The following is a 20,654-nucleotide window of genomic DNA, read 5'->3' as shown; positions in this document are numbered from 1 at the left end:
AACCCTGATGGAAAGTATCATGGAGGAGAAACATAACCTGCATTGCATTTGGCAAATAAAACCGCACCAATGTGTCTCATGTCTTCACAGAAGAAGTTGTGAATTTTGATGTTTTTGAAAGTTAAAGACTGTTTTAGAGTATGTGTATTAGTGTTAGGAGCTTTTGGTCCTGGCAGGCGAGTATACCAGTAAAGTAACGTTTTAGTGGTAGTCCTGGAAGGTTAGTGGACCAAGAAGAAATCATTGAAGTACTACATTGTGGTTGAAGTTGTGAAGAAGTGGAAAGGTCACTAAGCGTTTCATGAATTGTTGTGGAATCATCCTGGCAAGACTTTGCTGTTGATACAGAAGAATCTCCCGACCCTCCCCAACCAACCCGTGTCCTTCTTTCCATCCTGGTTCATTTGCACAAGTCCACTTTTCTTCAGATTCGGCGGAACAGGCAGTGTGTCCTGACTGAGCCCTTCCAATCTAGAAGGGGGCTGTGCCTGGGCTGCTTGTGGGCTCCCTGCCTGTTCAACCTTTATTTGTCCGCTTTGGGGCACATTTTTGGCAAGATTTTCTTTTGCTCCACCCAGGATATCAACCCTGACAGTACTTTCTCTTACATATCCTGACGACATGGTCCTCTTTGACAGAGCCCAGGTGGGCTTGCAGAAGCAGCTGGACCTGATTTTGGAGTACTCGCTTAAAAATTAACTCTAACGAGACCCAAATTAGCATTATCAGGTTTGACTACAATGTTAAAAATGAATGGACTATAGCTGGTCTATAGGGAATTCAAGCATGACACCATCTCGAAAGATGATTTATTTGGGTTTTGGATTGGACACAGTCGACATCGCAGGCTTTTATAACATCGCGCGTTATGGCCAAGGCGACGCACAAACCAATCAAATGAAAAATATCAACTCTAGGCGTTTTTCGATATGTCCCCTGTTACTCCATTACAAGATGAAAGTCATACCAAAACTTTTATATGATATGGGGGCTGGTCTAAAAACCAGGACACTGAAATACGCCAGTGTGGTGTCTAGAGTGTGCAAGCGGGCCTTGCACCTCCTTAACTATGTCGATTGAAACCCTACGCTTTGATTTGGGCATAACGTCATTGGGTTCTTACTTCGATTGGAGGATCTTGATGCTGTGCAGGAAGCTGTTGGTACCCCAAGGAGGGGTCTTTACACTCTGATCTTGCTCAGATCATGAAACAACCACTATTTGGGCATTGGTGAACTTTGGAAAACAAGCTGATAAGGTTCTGGGTGGTTGTGATTTCACGGTGGACGATCTCATTTCCAGTTTGATGTCTGTTAAAAAAAATATATTATTTGATCGTGATTGGATGCTCACAATATCAGAAATGGATTCCTCCAAATAATAGAAGAGCCTGATCCCCCCACCCCCTGATAGGCTTTTGGGGGCGCTCCCAAAGTACTTAAAGAAGTTCCCTACTGGTTACTGGCACCGGCAGTTCTTGAGATGCAGATTAAACCTGCTCCCTTACGAGTGAAATTTGCTCAATTATGTTGACTCTTGATGGGGATATAGGAGGCTGCTGTTTATGTAACAACAACAACAAGGTTGTGTAGACTAGTGAGCATATTCTTGTTTGTTCATCATTGCCGTCTCGGAGAACGCTGTGGCTAGGCCAGGTTGTGCACAATCCCGACTATGTGGTAACAGGAGACCTTTTTACTCGAATCTCTAGTGGTGAGGAAACTGCAGTGACCATCTCAGTGGTTAAGCTTTTGCATCATGCAGGTTTGGTTCGAATTAGATGGTCAACAGGGAGTAAACTCTATCGTCCAAGAATATATATGAAATAATGTAGAATTCATACTGCTGGTATTTTAAATGTGTTGTTGTTACCTCTATTCTAATCTTATTTTAATGCTTTCTATGGAATGGAAGATTGTGATTGTTTTAATTTTGATATGCAATTATTTTTCTTTGTATGTGTAAGGTTGGGTACGAACAACCAAAAACACAATAAAATATAAAAAATGTGGGTATTTTACACAAGGTCCCAGAAGACTGAAGGACTCGACATGGAATCAAAGAGCTTGTCCGATACTAAGAGTAACCTGTTGAAAAAAGGAATAAATTGCCTGTTCCATCAAGTCAGGCTTATTTTATGTTCATGCTGTCACATGGGGAATGTCAAAGTGGGAGCTAACTGTGAATGCGAAGCTAATGGTTGTGGCCTATCTTGACATCGCATAAGATATCATGAATTATGGCATATGTCATGGCATTGATCTGACCTCACCTTTCGCAACAGGACAAATCATGTCATGTTGCAATTTGTTATATTGTTATTTGTACTGCAAAAAGGGGAGTTTATTGGGTGCCTGGGACTACTTTTATGGAAGTGCTGAATTGTAGTTTGTAGAGTCAGTATAACGGCCAGTTCGATTACTGGTGCAATTAAAGAATTTGCAAAATTGTCTGGGCAGGGATAACGTCCACTTCTTTGATTATATGAGTGCATTCTTTGTATGTTAATTGTAAGGAACATAACCCTGTTCCTAGTAAACCGTGATTCTATTCTGTGGTGTCTGAAACCTGAGACCTCTTAAGCTACTTCTCTATCCCCCCCCCCCACTCTTCAAATGTGTACCTGTAAAACAGCAGGTTGCTTGCTATGTTTGCCCCCATTCCCCTGGTCAGAGTTCCCAAGCATTGCCAGCATAGAAACACATTTGTGACCGCTGTAAATTGATCCAACTCGGTCTCCACTCACTCACCTCCATCACAGACTGTTGTAAGTAGAGTCACTTTCCTATGGGGCAAGACCTAGAACACATTTTATGTAAAATCGATTCACAAAGATCATCAATGAGACCTGGTTACTTTGTTTTTCTAGCTGTTCGATTTCTTTTTGTCACTTGCCTTGCTGCCTGCTGAACAAATAAGTTTCCAGATCTTATTTTGCATGGATGCAATATTTTTGATTCTTTGCGATTCCTCCGACTCTTACCGCTGTTCCCTGCAGACTATCTTTTTGGGAGGGGAATGGAAATCTGCTGAGAGTATTGATTGATTTGGAATGGAAGACTGCATGGGAACATCCAGCAGTATCTGATGCTGTTTCTCCATTTCGGTAACACAGATTTGTTAACTGTGTTATATTTGGAACCTGCTTACCACAAATGCCAGTGATGCTAGGTCTTTGAGTGCCTTCACAAAGTGTACGGATGGCGTTTTACCGGCACATCTCTGGCTCTATCATTCTTTTTCATCTGTTTGGTTTAGTAAAAAGGCAGCAACACGTTCTTTAGAAGAACTTTGGTCTGTCTGAGCCTCCCCTCCCTTTAGTTATTCTAGCCTTTTATTCCCCTCCTCACCCCCTTGTACAATTCTCGAAATCCTACGCTTTTGTGGGGTAGAAATCCTGCGCTTTTGTGGGGTAGAAAAGATGGTCTCTGAATGCCAGACTGGCTATGCCGTCAAATGCGTACTCGGCAGAGTAGACTGGTTCCTCCATGTACTGGGACTGTACCTTCATCGAGACATCAATATGGGTTTTGAATACCTCCTCCGTGTATGCTTTCATTGATTGCTGAATTACCTTTATATTTGGGTACAAAGTTAAAACATAGTTTTCACATGAACGAAAACTAAAAAGATCGGTTTAGAATGACCGCTCTGTAACCGCACAGAGCAGTCATTCTAAATCGAACTGTCAGCCCCTGCCGCACATGAGTGTGCACAGGGGCTGACAGGTGAGTGTCTTTGTGTCTGTGAGTTTGCGTGCACCGATGTGTGCGCCTCTGGAGTTGGTGTGTGTTGTGCTGGGAAGGTGGTGGTGGTTGGGGAAAGGGGAGTTTGGGTGTGTGAACCCCCTGTTTTACAGAACACCTTGGGGGTGAGAGGGACTGGCAGCATGTCATTTTTAAAGCCGACACAAAACCCAATAAATGTATTTTTTGTGTTCAGTCTTTAAAATGCAGTAATATCACATCGAACCCATAGTTCTCATAGGTACTCCCTCAGATCCTCCTTAAGGTAAACTGGGACCCCCTGGTCCCCATCAGGTTAAGGTAACATTCCTCAACTTACTTGCCACTGAGTACATGTATTTGTAGCTCCACAGACCGCTGTGAAATGTTGTTGTTCTCCCAACTGAATAAACTGGTCCGCCCTCCTTCCCATTGCTGTAATACTTTGTCATAGTTTGCCTAAGTGCAAGCCAGAAATCCGCTCAAATGTTAGAGAACTTTTAATTTACTGAGGGGCGGGGGGGGGGGGATGCTTGTATCCATAAAGCAATTAAAGCAGAGTTTCCCCACTATTGTGACTCAATTAGGATTAGTTTGTCAAGCTGGCCAGCGCTCAATGACCAGTCAAACCCAAGCTGTGTGGGGACTCTTGTGGACAATACTGCCTGATTTCACCCTCTATGTTTTTGACCAATGATCTTCCAGGCCTTTGTCCGAGAATGGAATTAGGCCCTCTGTATTGCCACAGCAAGGTTCATCCTTTGTGCAGCTTCGTATGCAGACTGTCATGACCGAGATGCCAGTCTTTCAAAGATCAAGGTTTATGGTTGCACCAAGCGTTTTAAAATTGGAATTCACCCGTACACCCTGTGCTTGACCGTAGGTGCAGGAGGATCTGAGCCTCCACTGCTCGCAATCTCTGAGGTCCTTGCATCCATGGCATATATTCATTCTTCTTGCACGCCTCCTCATCCCTTTCACTCTGGGTCTTCCTTGCTGCCTGCCACAATCCGGTTGGCTTATGACACTGAGGGAACAAGAGCAGCCGCAAGTGCCACTTGCGCTCTGTAAGTCATTTATGTCTGGCTGCCAGCCCAATTACAATCCACACAGATGGCACTGATCACAAGTCTGGTGAGTCAGAGAGATCCTCTTATGCTCGCGACCTAATCTACAGCACTGTGCTATAACTGCCATCTTGCGAGAACTGGGCACAGAGCACAGTCTACGTTGCAGTGGTGGAGCTAGCTACTGTCTTGGGAGGGCATAAGGCCTCCCAAATTAAGGAAGGGGAAGGCAGAAGTTGGCACTCTGCTGTAATGCTCAGCCCATGGCACCGATGGCAAAATAGCTGCAACAAGAGCCTGTCAAATGTATTACCTGTGCAAGCTGAATTTTTAAGTTTAAACATTCATTAACTGGCAGCAGCCAGAAAGTTACCATGGCAGTGCAGAGAAGCCTGCCATTTCCATATCAATATACCCCAATGATGAAGCCAAGGACTTATCTGCTCTGCTTTTAGATGGCTCTCCAGTGATTAGCATCTTAGTGAAAATAAATATCCTCTGAATTGGGGTTAAAGATGGATCTAATGGACTGAAGGCATAACAGATGTTCAGCCTCCTGTTCTCTGAGAATGGAAGGGGGGGGCGGTTTAGCACGCAATTGGTCCATGCGCCTACTGCAATGATCTGTGTGTAGTCTCTAGACCAAGCAACCAGCTCCTGGTGCAATGTTGACATAGGTTTTTCTATATGCTGTGACCTGTAGGCACCTTTCATCACCTTGTGAAGCTTGATATTTGATTCCCAGCATAACTAACTGCTCAACACTCAATCCTTTCCTTCTGTTTTTCCCCATAATTTTTCAGGATAGTTCAGAGCAGGGGGACAGCTTATGTGGATCCAAGTCAGAATCCCGCTGTTTAAAGAGCAAAGTTGCAGAAGGATGCTTTTAATAGAACACCTCCAGCAAAGCTGCTCTTTTCATCTGTCCCCACTTTCCTTCCCTTTGCTTTTCAGGTGGGGGACCTCTACCATTTCCCATTGCCACCGACACGCCACCTCTCTACTGTGCATCTTAGACTTCCGCCTGGGAAAAGTGCGGCACACAGTTGTGCGTCAGTCTTTTTCTGGCACTTCCTCCGTGTGGTCCATAGGTCGCTTACGTATGCTGAGGGTTACTGAGCCAGAAAAGCAAAGGCACAACTGATAGTGGGCATGCAGGCATTTGGAGGCATTTGGAGGGGTATTGGCTATTGTCACTCATGGCCCACCACAACCAACTGTCCTCCCTAGTGGTGTGCCTAGGGAGTGGCCTGGGCTGGCACGTTCTACCCCTGGAATCTGATTGGCCACCCCATTATCCTAAACTATTATCTGTGTGTTTCATGCCACCCCTGCATAAGTCAATGCCCCCTTGATTCCCCCCCCCCCAGCCAAGAGTATGGACACGCCTCTGGTCCTCCCAATATTTTGAGGCCAGCTCCATTCTGCTGCAGCGGGTAAATGTTCTGAGGGGCTTTTGGTGTTGTGCAGGGGTGGGAGAGTGTGGGTAAAGTGGGAGCAGTTCTGCAGCCACAGGATCCCACCGATTAACAAAGGGATATTCAAATGCTGGACTGCTTGTGAGTGTGCTGCAGAGCCTGTTTACCGGGCTGGAGCTCCTCACTGGCCCTCCTTGTCAGTATGTGAATGTGGACACAACTTCACCTTATTTATTTTAATGAAACTATTGCACTGGTACTGTTCATTTTGTCCTCGTGTTCAACTCTATAAATAATGAAGCAAACCTTTCTAACTAACTTATGTTTTCCCTTTTGAATAGAATTTAAGAGTGCTTTGTTTGGCTGTCCCTTTTGCAGATTTTAGTAAGGCAATGTCTGGCGGCGAGATGTCTCAATTCCAAGAAGTGATCCGCCAAGAGCTCGAGCTGTCCATGAAAATGGACATAGAAAAAATACTTGCAACAGACTTAAAGGCGGAATTTGAGGTATGTGTGTTTAAATGAAAATGAGTCATTCCTTATCTTGCTGTGAAACCCTGATGTTGCAAGCGAAATTCACTTTGTTTCATTATGACCACTGATGTTTATTATGGCAGATCAAATGGGCATAGTCCTGAAGATGGATGGGATTGGAATAAGGGTAATGAGGTGGGATTTGCTTGTTGTGATGCACATATGTAAAGCAATACATTCAGTGTGATTGTGTTAAATGCATGGAGCAGTCTTCCTGCAGGAGAGTAAGGGCACACTGGAGAATAAAAATTTCTGATGGTTGGTAAGCTGCTTAGAATCCCATGCTGTGCATATAGTCCACCATCTAGTGGTAATCACAGAGTATTGCATCTTTCTTTCGAAGATCGAAAAGGGGACGTCGACATAGGTGTGAGTGTAACACTATCCCTAACGTGACGTGTAGTGTACCCAAATTCCCACACACGTCGAGGACCCTCCAAATAGTTTTTTTCCGCCCAACTAGTTGGTCGCCTTATACAGTGCTCGAATGAGTTGATATTGCTCATTACTTACTTCTTTGTCCCACCGATGGTCGTCTAGTCTTTGCTACTTTTTTTCGACGACTACTTCGTGGACTACGAAGCCATCCACTGCTGTTCGGTGACTGCATCGATCGATCGATCGATTGACGCCTGTCAACCGCGTGACCTCGGGCCACGCCCTGAGAGTTGGGAGAATGGGGCCCTGGGTTGTTTCTTTTTCGAGAATGCATTTCCTTTTCCGTTCTCTTTCTCTCTTTGGTCTGGCTGCCATCTACTTCTACTATGGAGAGGACATCCTTTAAATGTTGTCCGTCTTGTAACTGGAAAGTCCCCTGGAAAGACATCCATCGCTGATGCAATAGGCATTTACCTGTAAGTTCTGCAAACTTTTTCGTCCCAAGACGTTAAAGGATATGCGGACAAAGGGGTTGGCAGCCTATACAATACAGGCTGAAGTTGTTCCCCCCATTTGCGCCGTTGCTTTGAGTGACAAGGACTCCAGCGACAGCCATGGCTCTGACCTGGAAGCCATAGACCTTTCGGCGGAACCCTTTGGTTCTCAGATCCCTCGCCCCAATAGACAGGCCACCAGCACTGTTATGGGGAGTTCACACCCCGGCGACAAGGGCACACACGCACCACCCAAGGCAAAACACACAACCCCTAAGGCCTTCTCGACGGACACAGTGCCTGCCGAACCTTGCGGTTCGGGACCCTCCCCGCAACAGTCTTCTCGGCATGCGACTGGGCTTGCCTCTTACAAGGGCGTCACCATAAAAAAAGCACACGGCTACCGACACTTAGTCCAAGGGCGCTCTCACACCTAAGGTTTTGGCAAAGTCTGCAACCGCAACAAGCCTTCATGCGCGTCAAAACCCAGCATTCAGCTGCCAAAAATAAGCGACCGTCTCGCAGTTATTTAGGCAGCAGAACCGCCCAGAAGCACCCCCTCTCGTCGAGAGGAGTACTCTGAAGGCCCCCTGCCCCACTCTAGGGCTTTATCGGGTAAATCTCCCCCTTCTGAACAGCCTTTCCCCCCTCCAGACTCCTCTGCTTCATCCCTGTGGACTAGACAGAGGTTTGAGAATATATATGGATAAGGGGTCCCAATTCATAGACTTCTCAAAGAAATACATTACTCCCAAGAGACCTAGGGAAGACTCCTCCTGCCCAATTCCACCAAATCTGCAGAAGCTTCCATTTCGGTCACAAATACATCAAGAGGAGGTATATGAGTATTCAGAATCAGAAGAGAAACATACGAGGGCAATCCTTTTGGTCAGGACACAGCTGACCAGGACCCAGACTGGGAACAAGACATTATTTGTCTAGACCCGCCTTCTTCGTCTCAACAAAGGCAGTTATCACCAATAGATGACCAGATGGTATTTAATGCCATCCTGAAGAGACCCGCAGATCACTTTCAGATTGCTACACAGGAGGCTGTCCAGGTCTGACTAGTGGTAGGATTTTCTTTGAGAATGTCCACAACTAAGTCTGGTTGTTCCTCTGCTAAAGTCCATAAAGAAACACCTCACTCCTTCTTTGTCTCCTTCCCCTGACAAGGGCTGTCAACCCTAGGGTTGAAAAACTGTTTTGCCCCTCTCTATCTGACCCTATGTATATTCGAGGTCATGCCACACTGGACTCTGTGGTTGTTACAACCACCAGAAAAAGGTCAGGAGTGCCACTGTCCACGGTAGAAGCTCCCCTGGATAATTACTACAAAAAACACTATGCCCTCGGCAAACATATTGCCATGTGTGCAGCCTATTCAACCAGAAACGCAAATAACACGACGCTTCTCACTAGTTACAGCGACGTACAATGGAGCCAGCTCCAAGAAGGCCTCCAAGAGGTCCGTGAACCCACGCGATCACGCCTGCTGGCGGTCATCTCTGAGGGTAGACTGGTGCCCCATAATATTTTAAAGAACACACTAGCCGCAGCTAAAACTGCAGGACACACTCTGGCACAAGGAGCTCTCCTCAAGAGACACACCTAGCTAAAGAATTCAGGATTCAAGCCGTAGACTCAGGCCTCCCTGATAAATAAACCCGTAGAGGAGTCAAACTTATTTGGTAAGGCTGTCAATGACACTTTGGAGAGGGCTCAAAAAGAACATGAAATGCTGAAATCACTCAACCAGATTACCGCCAAGCCTTTCCAATAGCAGGGAGGTTCAAACTCTTGTCGTTCCTTTTGCGGTCCGTACTTCTTCCGCTCTCCGCATGGGCAATATGGCACTGGAGGCACCCCATGGTCCTCCGGACATGGTTCCTCTTGCAACAGCCAGTATCGGCAGAGAGAGGTCAGCGCAGAGGCAAGGGTAGAGGCAGAAACTCCACCCCAAGAGGCTCCCTGGCCTCAACATCAAAATGACTTTCCAGTACGGGTCCCCTCCCATGACTCCTCAGTCGGGGGATGGTTGTCTTCATTCCTTCACGAATGGGAGGGGGAATCACAGACCAGTGGATGTTCACAGACCAGTGGATGCTCAAGCCGTCACCCACGGTTATTGCATAGAGTTCCACTGGCCACCTCGATATCACCCACCAAAGAGCAGATGCCTAATCATCCGCACACCTGCAAATCCTGCTGGAAGAGGTGCAGATCCTTCTGGAAAAGGGAGCCGTAGAAGTCGTCCCCATTCACCAGGTAAACAAGGGTATTTATTCAGTGTGCTGCCTTGTACCCAAAAAGGATCTCACCATGCGCCCTGTGTTAGACCTGTGCCCAGTGAACAAGTGTGTCAAACTGCAGAAATTACGAATGAAAACATTGCAGGCAGTAATCTCACTGCTGGTGCAGGGGGACTACATGGCCACATTGGATATGAAAGATGCATACTTTCATATTCCAATGTTGCCAGCGTACAGAAAGTACCTAAGGTTCAGGATAGAGGACACGCACCATCAGTTCAAGGTTCTTCCCTTCGGCATTGCCTGAGCTCCACGGGTATTCACGAAGGTACTGGAGGTAGTAGTTCCTCGCCTGCACAGGCAGTCCGTCCCAGTCTACGCCTACCTCGGCGACCGGCGAATAACAGGGGATTCGTACTGAACATGCCTAACAAATACCCAGAAGACGGTAGATTTCCTCTTCGACCTGGGGTTCTCGATCAATGAGAAAAAGTCCAGTCTAAACCCTAGTCAAGTCAAACAGTTTCTGGGGGCTCTAATTCGGACCAAAGATAGCCTCCTCTTTCCCTCCAACAAGAAGGTGCAAAACATGCTGTTTGAGAACCCTCACTATGTAGCCAGTCATGAACTGACCGTACGCAAAGCCACGCGACTGTTAGGGATGATGGCCTCCTGCATCTACCTAGTTCTACATGCACGTTTGCACATGCGCCCTATGCAAGAGTGGCTCTCAAGCCAATGGTGTCAGGCCAGCGGACAATGGGACAATCTAGTGGTTGTCTCGGCAGCCCTCATTCAGTCTCTGCAGTGGTGGTCAAGGGAGAACCTCCTGCAAGTGAAAACCTTCACCACCTCCGCGGTAGAAGCCACTCTTATCACCAATGCGTCTGACAGGGTGGGGGGGTCTCACCTCCTTCATCAGACGGCGCACAGCATGTAGTCCCCAGCGGTAGCATCCTACCACATAAACTTAACTGGTAGCAGTGTTCAAGGCCCTGAAGACCGTTCTAGTCCTCGCAGACAGTACTACGGCCATGTATAATTTAAACAAACAAGGGGGCACTCACTCTCCAGGGCTGTCCAAACTGTCACAGAACATAGGGAAATGGGCTCTCAAATACAAGGTGTACCTCCTGCCACAACACGTTCCAGGGGAACTCAATCTTCTGGCAGACGTACTCCGCAGAGACTTCCCACTACCCGTAGAGTAAGAGTGGCAATTGCACGAGGACATTGTTCTCAATGTCTTCGCAGATTGACTTGTTCGCAACTCTGGAGAATGCACAATGCCCAGATTATGCCTCCAGGTACCCCCGGAACTGCTCCAAGGGGAACGGTCTCTGGATAACCTATTTGCGCTGCCCTCTTACCCCGATTCCCCTGGCAACAGAATAGTGCACAAGTTGCACCAAGAGCCAGTCAGGATGATTCTGGATGCCCCAATGTGGGCCTGCCATCTTTGGTTCTCCCATCTCATGGTAATGTCCATCTCCCCTCCACGGAAGCTGCCATTCCCTTAGAATAAGTTTGTCGCAAGACCAGGGGGAGACATTACATCCATGACTTCAAACTCTCAATTTAGCAGCCCGGCTCCTGAGGTCATAGAGTTCGGCACCTCCAATTCCCTCATAGATGAATGGAAATACTCAGGGAAGCACGGAAACCTAACACCAGACATTGCTACTCCAGCAAATGGAAACGCTTTGTCATCTGGTGTAATGGCAAGAGCATCAATCCTATTGAATGCACACCAACGCATATTGTCCTGTACCTAACTCACCTGTTAGATTCAGGCCTGGTTTTCAATTCCCTAAAGGTCCACTTAGCTGCGCTTTCAGCATACACCACATCCCAGAAAAAGGTTTTGTGGTGACAAATTCCAGTAATTAAAGCTTTTATTGAAGGGGTAAAAATACTTTATCCCCCCCCTCCCATTTCCAACCCAGCTCCCTGGTGGGACCTGAACGTTGTACTTACCAGACTAATGGGGCCTCACTTTGAACCAATGCACACGGCTACCCTTAAAGCACTCACCTAAAAGACTGCCTTCTTGGTGGCGATCACATCAATAAGGAGAGTTAGTGAACTGCAAGCCCTTTCAGTTAAGGTCCCATTCGGCACAATTCACAAGGATAAGGTGGTCCTGCGCACTCGCCCACGATTTGCGCCTACATTTATTTCAAAGGTCCATGTGAACCAGTCCATACAACTACCCACCTTTTTCCAGAACCCCACTAACGTGGCAGAAAGAAGGCTCCATACAATAGATATGAGGAGAGCGTTGATCTATTATCTGGAAAAGACAAGACCACTAAGAAGAACCCAGTTTTTCGTTTCAGTGGCTGCTAGTAGAGAAGGGGACCCTGTATCTAAATCAGCCATTTCAAAGTGGATCGTAAACTGCATCACACTGTGCTACACTCTTGCTAAGCGAGATCTGCCCTTCACGCCTAGAGCACACTACTCTGGGCACAGGGGCTAGCATAGAATTAATTGCAAATGTTCCTCTGGAATCCATTTGCAAAGCAGCAACCTGGAGTTTTGCACATACCTTTACTCAACACTACTGCCTAGTTGCACACTGTAGGTCTGATTTTCAGGTAGGACAAGCAGTGCTAAGACATCTCTTTGCTACTGTTCCTTCACGCATCCCACCACCATCTCTGGGGACTGCACACTAGTCTATGCACAGCATGTGGTTCTAAGCAGATTTACAAGCATCCGAAGACGTGCATTACTCACCGTAATTGCATTTCTGATGATTCCATCTGCTTAGATTCACATGCGCCCACGCAAACATTGACATCTTACACCTTCTCTCTTCTGTACTCAGCTGATTAGAAGTCTCTATCACGGCAGAAAAAACCCAGTCGGATGGACGTCAACGCATGAAGGATTTTGGGTACACTACACGTCTCGTTAGGTATAGTGTTAGTCACACCCATGTCGACGTCCCCTTTCGATCTTTGAAAGAAAGATGCAATACTCTGCGATTACCACTAGATATCGGACTATATACACAGCATGTGAATCTGAGCAGATACAATCATCAGAAATGCTATTATGGTGAGAAATGCATGTCATATTTGGGCAGCAAATGGCTTGGCAGAAACGCCCGTTACGCACAGACCATGATCCGTCTTGATCTTTCCGGATTGCACAAAGCAGGTTCAGCACCTGAAGCAATATTTTGAAGAAATAAAACAGAGCTTTAGAGATCACTGAGTGTGATACATGCTGCTCTACCCAGGCAGACAGAAGATACTACAGTGCAACAGACACTGGTTCTGTAACTCTCCAGAGGAAGCATGGAACTGGTGGGAGCAAGAGGGGAGCTGGACCACTTTATTGTCAACGAGCCACAGGAAACGCAAATTCACCTTGCATCCGAAATCCACAGGGAGACCACCCAGAGATTAAGAGATCACATAATGGAGAGATCTGACTGGGGAAGGTTAACTGACAGGATGGCACCCTACAGGCAGAGGGAGAGGACAATGGAGGAGGAACTGGGACCACTCCGGCAGACAAGCAAGCCTATGGAGCGGATTCATATGAACATTTGCAGGGTTCCCTCACCCTGGACACTTGAAATTGGACTAGAAGGTACCGAGATCGGACTCTGCACCAGGCCCCTATAGGTCGAAGACTGGTTGCGGTGGAGCGATCATGGGAACTGTGGAAAGGGAGTCATTGAGGCTTGCCGTCCCTCACCCACAGGCTCCCTGCTACCACAAGCCCCCCCTCCAGCATGGAGCAGGGGTGCCCACCCCAAGCGCAGGTCGGCTGTTGACCCCCCCCCCCACCATGTTGGTGGGGGGCACGACAAGCTGACCAGAGCATAAAGTGCATGGGCAAGAGGGACGGCGGAGGATCTCGGGGAAAGTGGGGAGACAAGTTATAACCCAGAGTCATGCTATTTATGGACCTCATGACATAGCCCTGTCACTTACTGCTGCAGATCATCAGTGGGAAAGTGGAGGGGGAAAAGGAGAGCTGAGCACTGGTAAAATTCCAACTCGGAACAGTACATACGATAGACACCAGACTCGACCAGGCACGAGCCTTGGGTATGGGAAGTGGAATGGTTCAAGGGCTGTTGGTCATGCATCTAAAATGGGAAGCCTCACAATAGTAACCTGGAATGTGCGGGGGAGTGGCCAAGCCAAGAACAAGAGGGGGAGATACTGGGCTCACTGAAAAAAGGTGTGGGTGCAAGTAGCAGTATTACAATAGACACATCTGACAAAAACCGGTTTTGAAAAAGTTAAAGCAAATTGGGGTGGGGAAATGTATGGTGTACATTTCTCAACTTACTCCAGAGTCATCCTAACCTGGATAGCTAGAGGGACCTGTTGGAGATATTTCTTGGCAGTACGTTTTGGTGGTATTTTTGGTAATATTTCTGTTGTATAGTGGTGAGCCTAAATATAGGTAACAGCCTGGTCATTGTTTTTATACAGGGGTCACTAACGGTAAGCCAAGACTGGATTTAGTCGTTATGCCCTTTGGCAGTATCTCAGAATACATTTACCATGTAAACCAAATATGAACATTCATTCATAACCTCTTAGAAGAGCATCATTTACAGTGACTATCTTTGCTTTGTATTTTACCACAAGTTAAATATCACCTGCGGTAAAATGCAATTGCCACTTCACCTCTGCATGAGAGCACAAGAAACCAGGGCACATAAATAAATACCACAGCTGACTTGTTTCTTTTGCAAGCGCTCTATAAGTAATTGAGCCTCATGAGTCAAATAAAACAGCACATGTAATGCATTGAAGAGATATGTTTGTTAATTTGCCCATGTTGACTTCGCAATCTGTTAGGTTATGCAGTGCATTTACAATTCCAGCAGCAATACTTGGCACATGTTTTGCTCTCTCCCGCCCCAGGCGATGATCCCTCCAGAAGCTCAGAGAATTAATGTAGCCCACTCTCCCACCTCTAACTTGGCAGAGAACACTAAGCAACGACCTTGAGACACTTGGCTCTGAGAGCATTAACTTCTATTTTTTGCAATTATTATTTTTTGGCAACTGATTCCGCATTGGGAAATGCACTTCACTTCAGTAGAATGGGGAAAGAACAGACTTTGGGATGCCCGATATGTAGAAACCCATGCAAAATCAAGATCTACATTTGTGATTGTAAAGCTACACTCGCATCAATTATACTTTTCATGCTCACCTAGAAGATGTCTGGTTCAGTATGTGCCTGGCACATCCAGTTTGGGATTCCCCCTCAGATCGGCTGTTGCGAAACACCGCCATGGCAGCCCTATGGGCAGCGCTCGCATTGGGTCTTCCTTTCTCTGCCTTCTCCCCTTCCTGCTTTGGACAGCTCAGCCCATACTCTTCTGAGAGAAAGCCTGCACACCACCAGCCAGTGCCCCACACGCCAGATAACCGCCCAGAAAAAAAACAGTCCTCTTGACATCACTGCACAATCTTTTTAAACCAACCCCAGAGATTTGCCCTCCAGATATATGTTCCCTTAAAGAAAATGTAAGCACAGCCTGCCTCCGATATTGACCTCATGTGCTCATCAAAAACCACCTCCCTTTCCAAAGAAACACGTGTTCTGCCTGCCACCTTTGACCGTGATCCAGGCTGTAGCAACGGAGGCAAATAGCAACATCTCTCTGCTGTTTCCTGCTCTGAAATTCTTTTAAACAATAAGCTAGTTTTGAGCAAAACAGATTTCACTTTCCACAATTCTGATTCGTCACGTCTGATAAACTATTGCAAATTGTTTGAAACTGCAAACCAATTAGATTTCAAAACATCATGACTGCGTAATGATACCATGTGAAAGGGGATTGTGTTTAGATAGTTGTATCCAATGAGGTTAGAGAACATAGATGATGGTTAGGTTTTTGTATAGGAGTTAGCCAATGGAAATATGGGGATTATGTTGTAACTTATGTATTATGTAAATTGTCTGATCTTGTTGTGTAAAAGCTGTAACTTTGTTGAACATGACAAGGAGGAGATGTCAGTTTTAGGAAGCTGGCTAACCCTTCCGGCCGTTTGCCTGTAATAAACCTGCTTTTCCAGCAACCTACCCTCATCTGAGTTTTTTTTTTTTTGTCTCATCGAGTTTTGGCTTTATCCTGCTACATCCCAAACATCAGGAGAGCTGCAGGTTGCAGACCCCTGCTGTAGGATGTCTTCAGTCTGCCCTTATCGTCTGAATTTGACCTCCACAGCATGAAACTAATTTTAAGATTAGATCTTGTGAATGATCTAAACAGTATTAATAACCCTCCTTTTTGTCCACTGATTGGCAACCTTGCTATGAACCTGCCCACTTTAAAAGGTAAACTTAGATTTCTAAAAGTGTTTCCCTTCTTTTTGGTGCCCATCTATGGTATTGGCTCTCACCAATGAGTGGTGCTTAATAGTGGTGCTTATCTAACACATTTCCTTTGTATTACATTGAACTTAATTGTTTGTGCTTCTTTTTGTGTGAATGCGGATTGTGGTATCCATACCTGACTCTTCTCTACTTTTCTTTTCTTTAGAATGCAAAAAAAGACTTGCAAGGGTTTCAGAAGCTGTTTCACAGGTTTTTGCAAGAAAAGGGGCCTTCGGTTGACTGGGGAAAGATCCAGCGCCCCCCAGAGGATTCAGTAAGTGACACTAATAGTCTCATTGTGCCAGCAATATTGGAAGTTTGTACTGCTCTGGCGGTTCGCAAGTTAGTTTCAGAAGCTCTTGGTCACTGGTCTGAGACTGTCTTTTGACTTTGTCATGCAATAGTTGGTTATGGTATGATACTGTCCTTGGAGATTGATATCACACACTAGGTGATTATGGTCAGAGTGTGTCCTTTTGCTAGGATGTCATGGAGTAGCTGGTTATTGGAGATCATGTCCTCATTGCAACTGGATGGTTGGGTTAAAGACTAAAATCTTAAAAGCAGGCGGACGCAGAAATAGATTTTAAGGGCAGGAGTGTGGAATTCCTGTAGCCCCAGTGCCAGGACAAGTTATTTTTTTTCTCAGGGACAAAACCAATTTAATAAACCTATTGTTCCCTGGGCAGGTAGGCAGTAGGCAAAGTCTGTAATAGGTTTTTGGGACCTTTAAAATATGTGCTTTGAACTATTGTGAACCTAGGAGCATCATGTCTATCAAGTGTGTTGTTAACTCAACTGCATCACTCCAGCAACCATGTGTGTGTTGGTTGCATTGTGGTGATTGATAATCTTATTCACTCTGGCAATAGAAATCAAAGTTTGCCACCAGTCTGTCTCCTTTAATGTTGAAATGCTGGTCCAACTGCAGTTACTATTAAAATGTATTGAATTAAAATCTGATCTTTGATGCCCAGAGCATGGAAAGGCCTGTTTTTGAACGAACGACGACTGTAAAGTTCTGGTCATTGTAACGTCTTTTAGTGGGTAAGAGGGCCAATGAAGAAAGATTAATGTATGTTTGGTACGGGGGCACAGAACCCTAGAGAAGGGGTCTAGGCTTGTCAAATTTGATTGGAAGTGAGCAGATTACTCAGGTGGCGACAATTAAGCAATTATATTTATTTGTGTGCTCCCATTTTCTTTGAGAATTCATGGACCACCTGCACATCATCTGAAGTAGTGGTCATGCTAAAATGTTGCGACTGATTATTGCTAATAATGTGAAGCTTCTTTCATCCTTTTGCAAATGCCTCCCTTCTACTCTATTCAACTACACGTGCAAAGCTTAAGTACTTAATTGTGCTGTCCAAGACATGTATACCGTACATTTATTTTGCCTATGGCAGGCACAACTTTATTTTTAAGTATTAAGCCACACATTTTGACAAGTGTTACTTACAGCTGAACATGCTGTGTTACATTAATTGGAGCTAAACATACTGTGTTGCATTAATTGGAGCTAAACATGCTGTGTTGCATTGATTTCAAAGCATGTAACGATCTGGTATATTTCAATTATGAAATATAAAACTGCATGTTTGTCTGTGTGTATCAGGGTTCTAACCCACTCCCCACATGGAAGCCAGGCTCTGGCTCATCAACGCCACCAGGGCTACAAGTCTTTCTCCCAAGGGCACAGCGCCAGTGAAGCAAGACTCGCACAGATGCAGAGGGCTTGGATGAAAAGGTGGAAGTAACCACCTGGCTCTCTCCCAATCTGCAACAAACCATCAAAAGTAGGTTAAATGGGGGAAGGTCAACCTTAACGTGCCAAGTTATTAGATGTTCAAAGACTCCTTCCACAAAACCCACCTGGAAAAAGGCAGTTGGAACAATGTGTTGAAGAAGCATATCTCATACCTGGATCTCAAATCCGTCTATAGGCCAGGGAACCTTCCCCATGTAGCGTAGCCTTAATGGGTGCAACATAGTTTGTAGGGGGGCCTAACCTGCATAGGACGAGGATGCTACTAAGGTACTTCCAAAATTGAAAAAACACAGCGGGATCCCATATGCAGAGATTAGTCTGTACCTGCTGAACTTTATCAGGGAGAACAAAGGCCAAGGACCTAAGGAGGTGCTGCAAAGGATGCCCCAAGGTAATCCCAAACAAGTCTGCAGGTATACAGACCACAGAGTAAGGCAAGAAGCAGCTAATGTGATGCAGGACGGGTAATACACAGATAATCCTCATGCAGAGGTACAAATAGTTCAAAAGGGTGGATACGGAATCCAACGGCAAGCTAAGATCCAAAAGGCCAGAAGAGAAACGCTACTCCGAGTTCTGTCACATGAAACCGATGCCTTAAGAAGCACCATACATTGTAACAAACGGGGCTAAATGCTGCAGCATCCAGGAGTCTAAGCCGCTTGCCCTTGATTGGCAGGGTGTCAGTCTAACACCATGAAATCTGAGACTGCTTTCTGCAGGCTTTAAATTCCACACCCCTGAAGTCAGTCATGCTTCTGTAACATCCTTTATCCAAGTCCTACTACACTGGGATGATGCATCTTTTTCTATGTGAAAGTCAAAATGCATACTTTAGTTGCATCCTTGAGGTGCATCTATGAAGACCACTGAAGAACCCTTGCATAAAGAATTGTATTTACTGGATCCCTGTGCACAAAGTAATATGAACACATTATAGTCCCACAAAATGTATATGCACAGGACTGGCAAATATTTCAAGTTGATGGCTGCTAGCCAGACAAGTAATGTGTCTGCTCAGTTCTCCAGCACACCACATATTACTAGAGACTATTCTCAAAAGTCATTGGCTATAAAATTCAGTGGCAATTCCAACAATCTATAAATCCAATAAAATGAGCTAAGAAATAGTGAAGTACATGTTACTTCTCCGGGCAGTACAGTAAGCAGACCAGTGGAGCAGGTTTGCATTGTATTTGCTTACATTGCACCAGTTAGTTGGGCAAGTTATGGAATTGAACTGTTTGTTTTTCATTTCAGGCGTGCATATGCATCACTTTCATCAATAAACCGTGTTAAGCAAAGGAGAGGCTCTAGCTTCAACGCATTTAATAGTTCTGTCAATGCCAGCCAGTGTAGATGGGTCATAAAAGAGGGTTTTGAGATATGCATCAGATTGAGTGACACTTTCCATCAAAGCACTTCTTGTTTTATGTTGGTATAGGTCATAATATGACAAGTTGAGTTACTTTAGTTGTCAGTGACATTAAGCACCTGCCACTACATGGTATGCATTTTTCCTGACGTGTGCTTCTGCCTATTGATAACCAATTCATAAACACTCCCACTCCATCTCAATGAATTAAATACCCTAACCTGCTCTTTGCTGATCAGGTCTGATCTGGATGATCGCATACCTTGTGAAAACGCTTCCTCTGGTTACTTTGAATGTTTAACTACTGTTTTCCTCTTCCAGTTACTTCACATCTGCTGCTAGTGATGTTCTGGCATTGCTTTTTATAGGTACAGTTCATAAATCCTTTACTGTTTCACTGTCAAAATATACCTGTGTGATCCAAGTAGAAATCATTTTCATGGATGTTTCTGTATTTTTCTGTCTCGAGTGCAGTTGCGAGCTATTCATAAGCATTCTTAGCATTTGCACCTATTGTTTTGAAGGGGATCTGCTTTCAGCTATTGCTTTCCTGAACTGGGGGCTATCATTGTATGGGTTTACAAGTGTTTTACAGTCCCTTGGTACCGTCAGAAGGTCTCATTTCATTGAGATTTGTGCCCAATGAGCACTGGCAAATAATGTAGCATGTTCACGTTCTCTTGGCTGGGACCAGAACATAGCAGAAATCAAAGATTGTTATGAGCCTCATGGTTTATGTATTATTGAGCATGGACGTAGCTTTGAGAATCAATGGAGCGCTTTACAGAGGTATGCAACATTACAGATGCATAACTGAGTGCTTTTCAGAGTTAACAGCAAAACAGATGTACAGCGGGGGTAGGATACAGAGGAGGGGTACAGCTGTACCTTGTGGCAAGGAGGAGAGGTGCGGGCGGAGTTGTGCAGAGGGTGACGTGATGGCCTAGGAGTTGAGGAGAGACTCCTTGAAGTGGTGGGTCTTGAGTTATTTTCTGAATTGTAGGAGTATGAGGTTGAGTCTGATGCTGAGCAGGTTCCATAGTCATGGGGCGTAGGAAGAGAAGGCTTGTTTTTTGGTCCTTTCCATTTTTCAGCAGTGGATTTCAAGTCTGCACATGTCCTAGCTCCTGGTGGTGCACTGTCTGCCAGAGATGCAGAGTTTCTCTGTGAGCTAGCAGGTTGACTTGAGGGCTACTGCCTTAAAGATGATGCAGCAAGACTTGAAGGTGATTTGTGTGTGCAGTGGGAGCCAGTGAAGGTCGATGAGGGCCGGGG

At 45.6% G+C, this 20,654-nt stretch overlaps 1 protein-coding gene across 3 annotated transcripts in view; it reads left to right on the top strand.

Moving 5' to 3' along the window:
* LOC138467888 (UTP--glucose-1-phosphate uridylyltransferase) overlaps positions 1-20,654 on the top strand; it is a 764,123-nt gene that overhangs the window by 95,883 nt on the left and 647,586 nt on the right. For all 3 annotated transcript variants that reach the window (XM_069608190.1, XM_069608189.1, XM_069608188.1), the window contains 2 exons: positions 6,589-6,716; positions 16,400-16,507. In XM_069608190.1, coding sequence (XP_069464291.1) covers positions 6,603-6,716; positions 16,400-16,507 — 222 coding nt within the window. In that variant the 5' untranslated portion in view covers positions 6,589-6,602. The remainder of the gene's footprint in view (positions 1-6,588; positions 6,717-16,399; positions 16,508-20,654) is intronic.

The sequence above is a fragment of the Ambystoma mexicanum genome, chromosome 4q (assembly GCF_040938575.1).
Source record: "Ambystoma mexicanum isolate Mex_15411 chromosome 4q, UKY_AmexF1_1, whole genome shotgun sequence".
Classification (NCBI taxonomy): Eukaryota; Metazoa; Chordata; class Amphibia; order Caudata; family Ambystomatidae; genus Ambystoma; species Ambystoma mexicanum.
The sequence above is the reverse complement of the archived record's forward strand: the minus strand, read 5'-3'. Positions and strand labels throughout refer to the sequence as shown.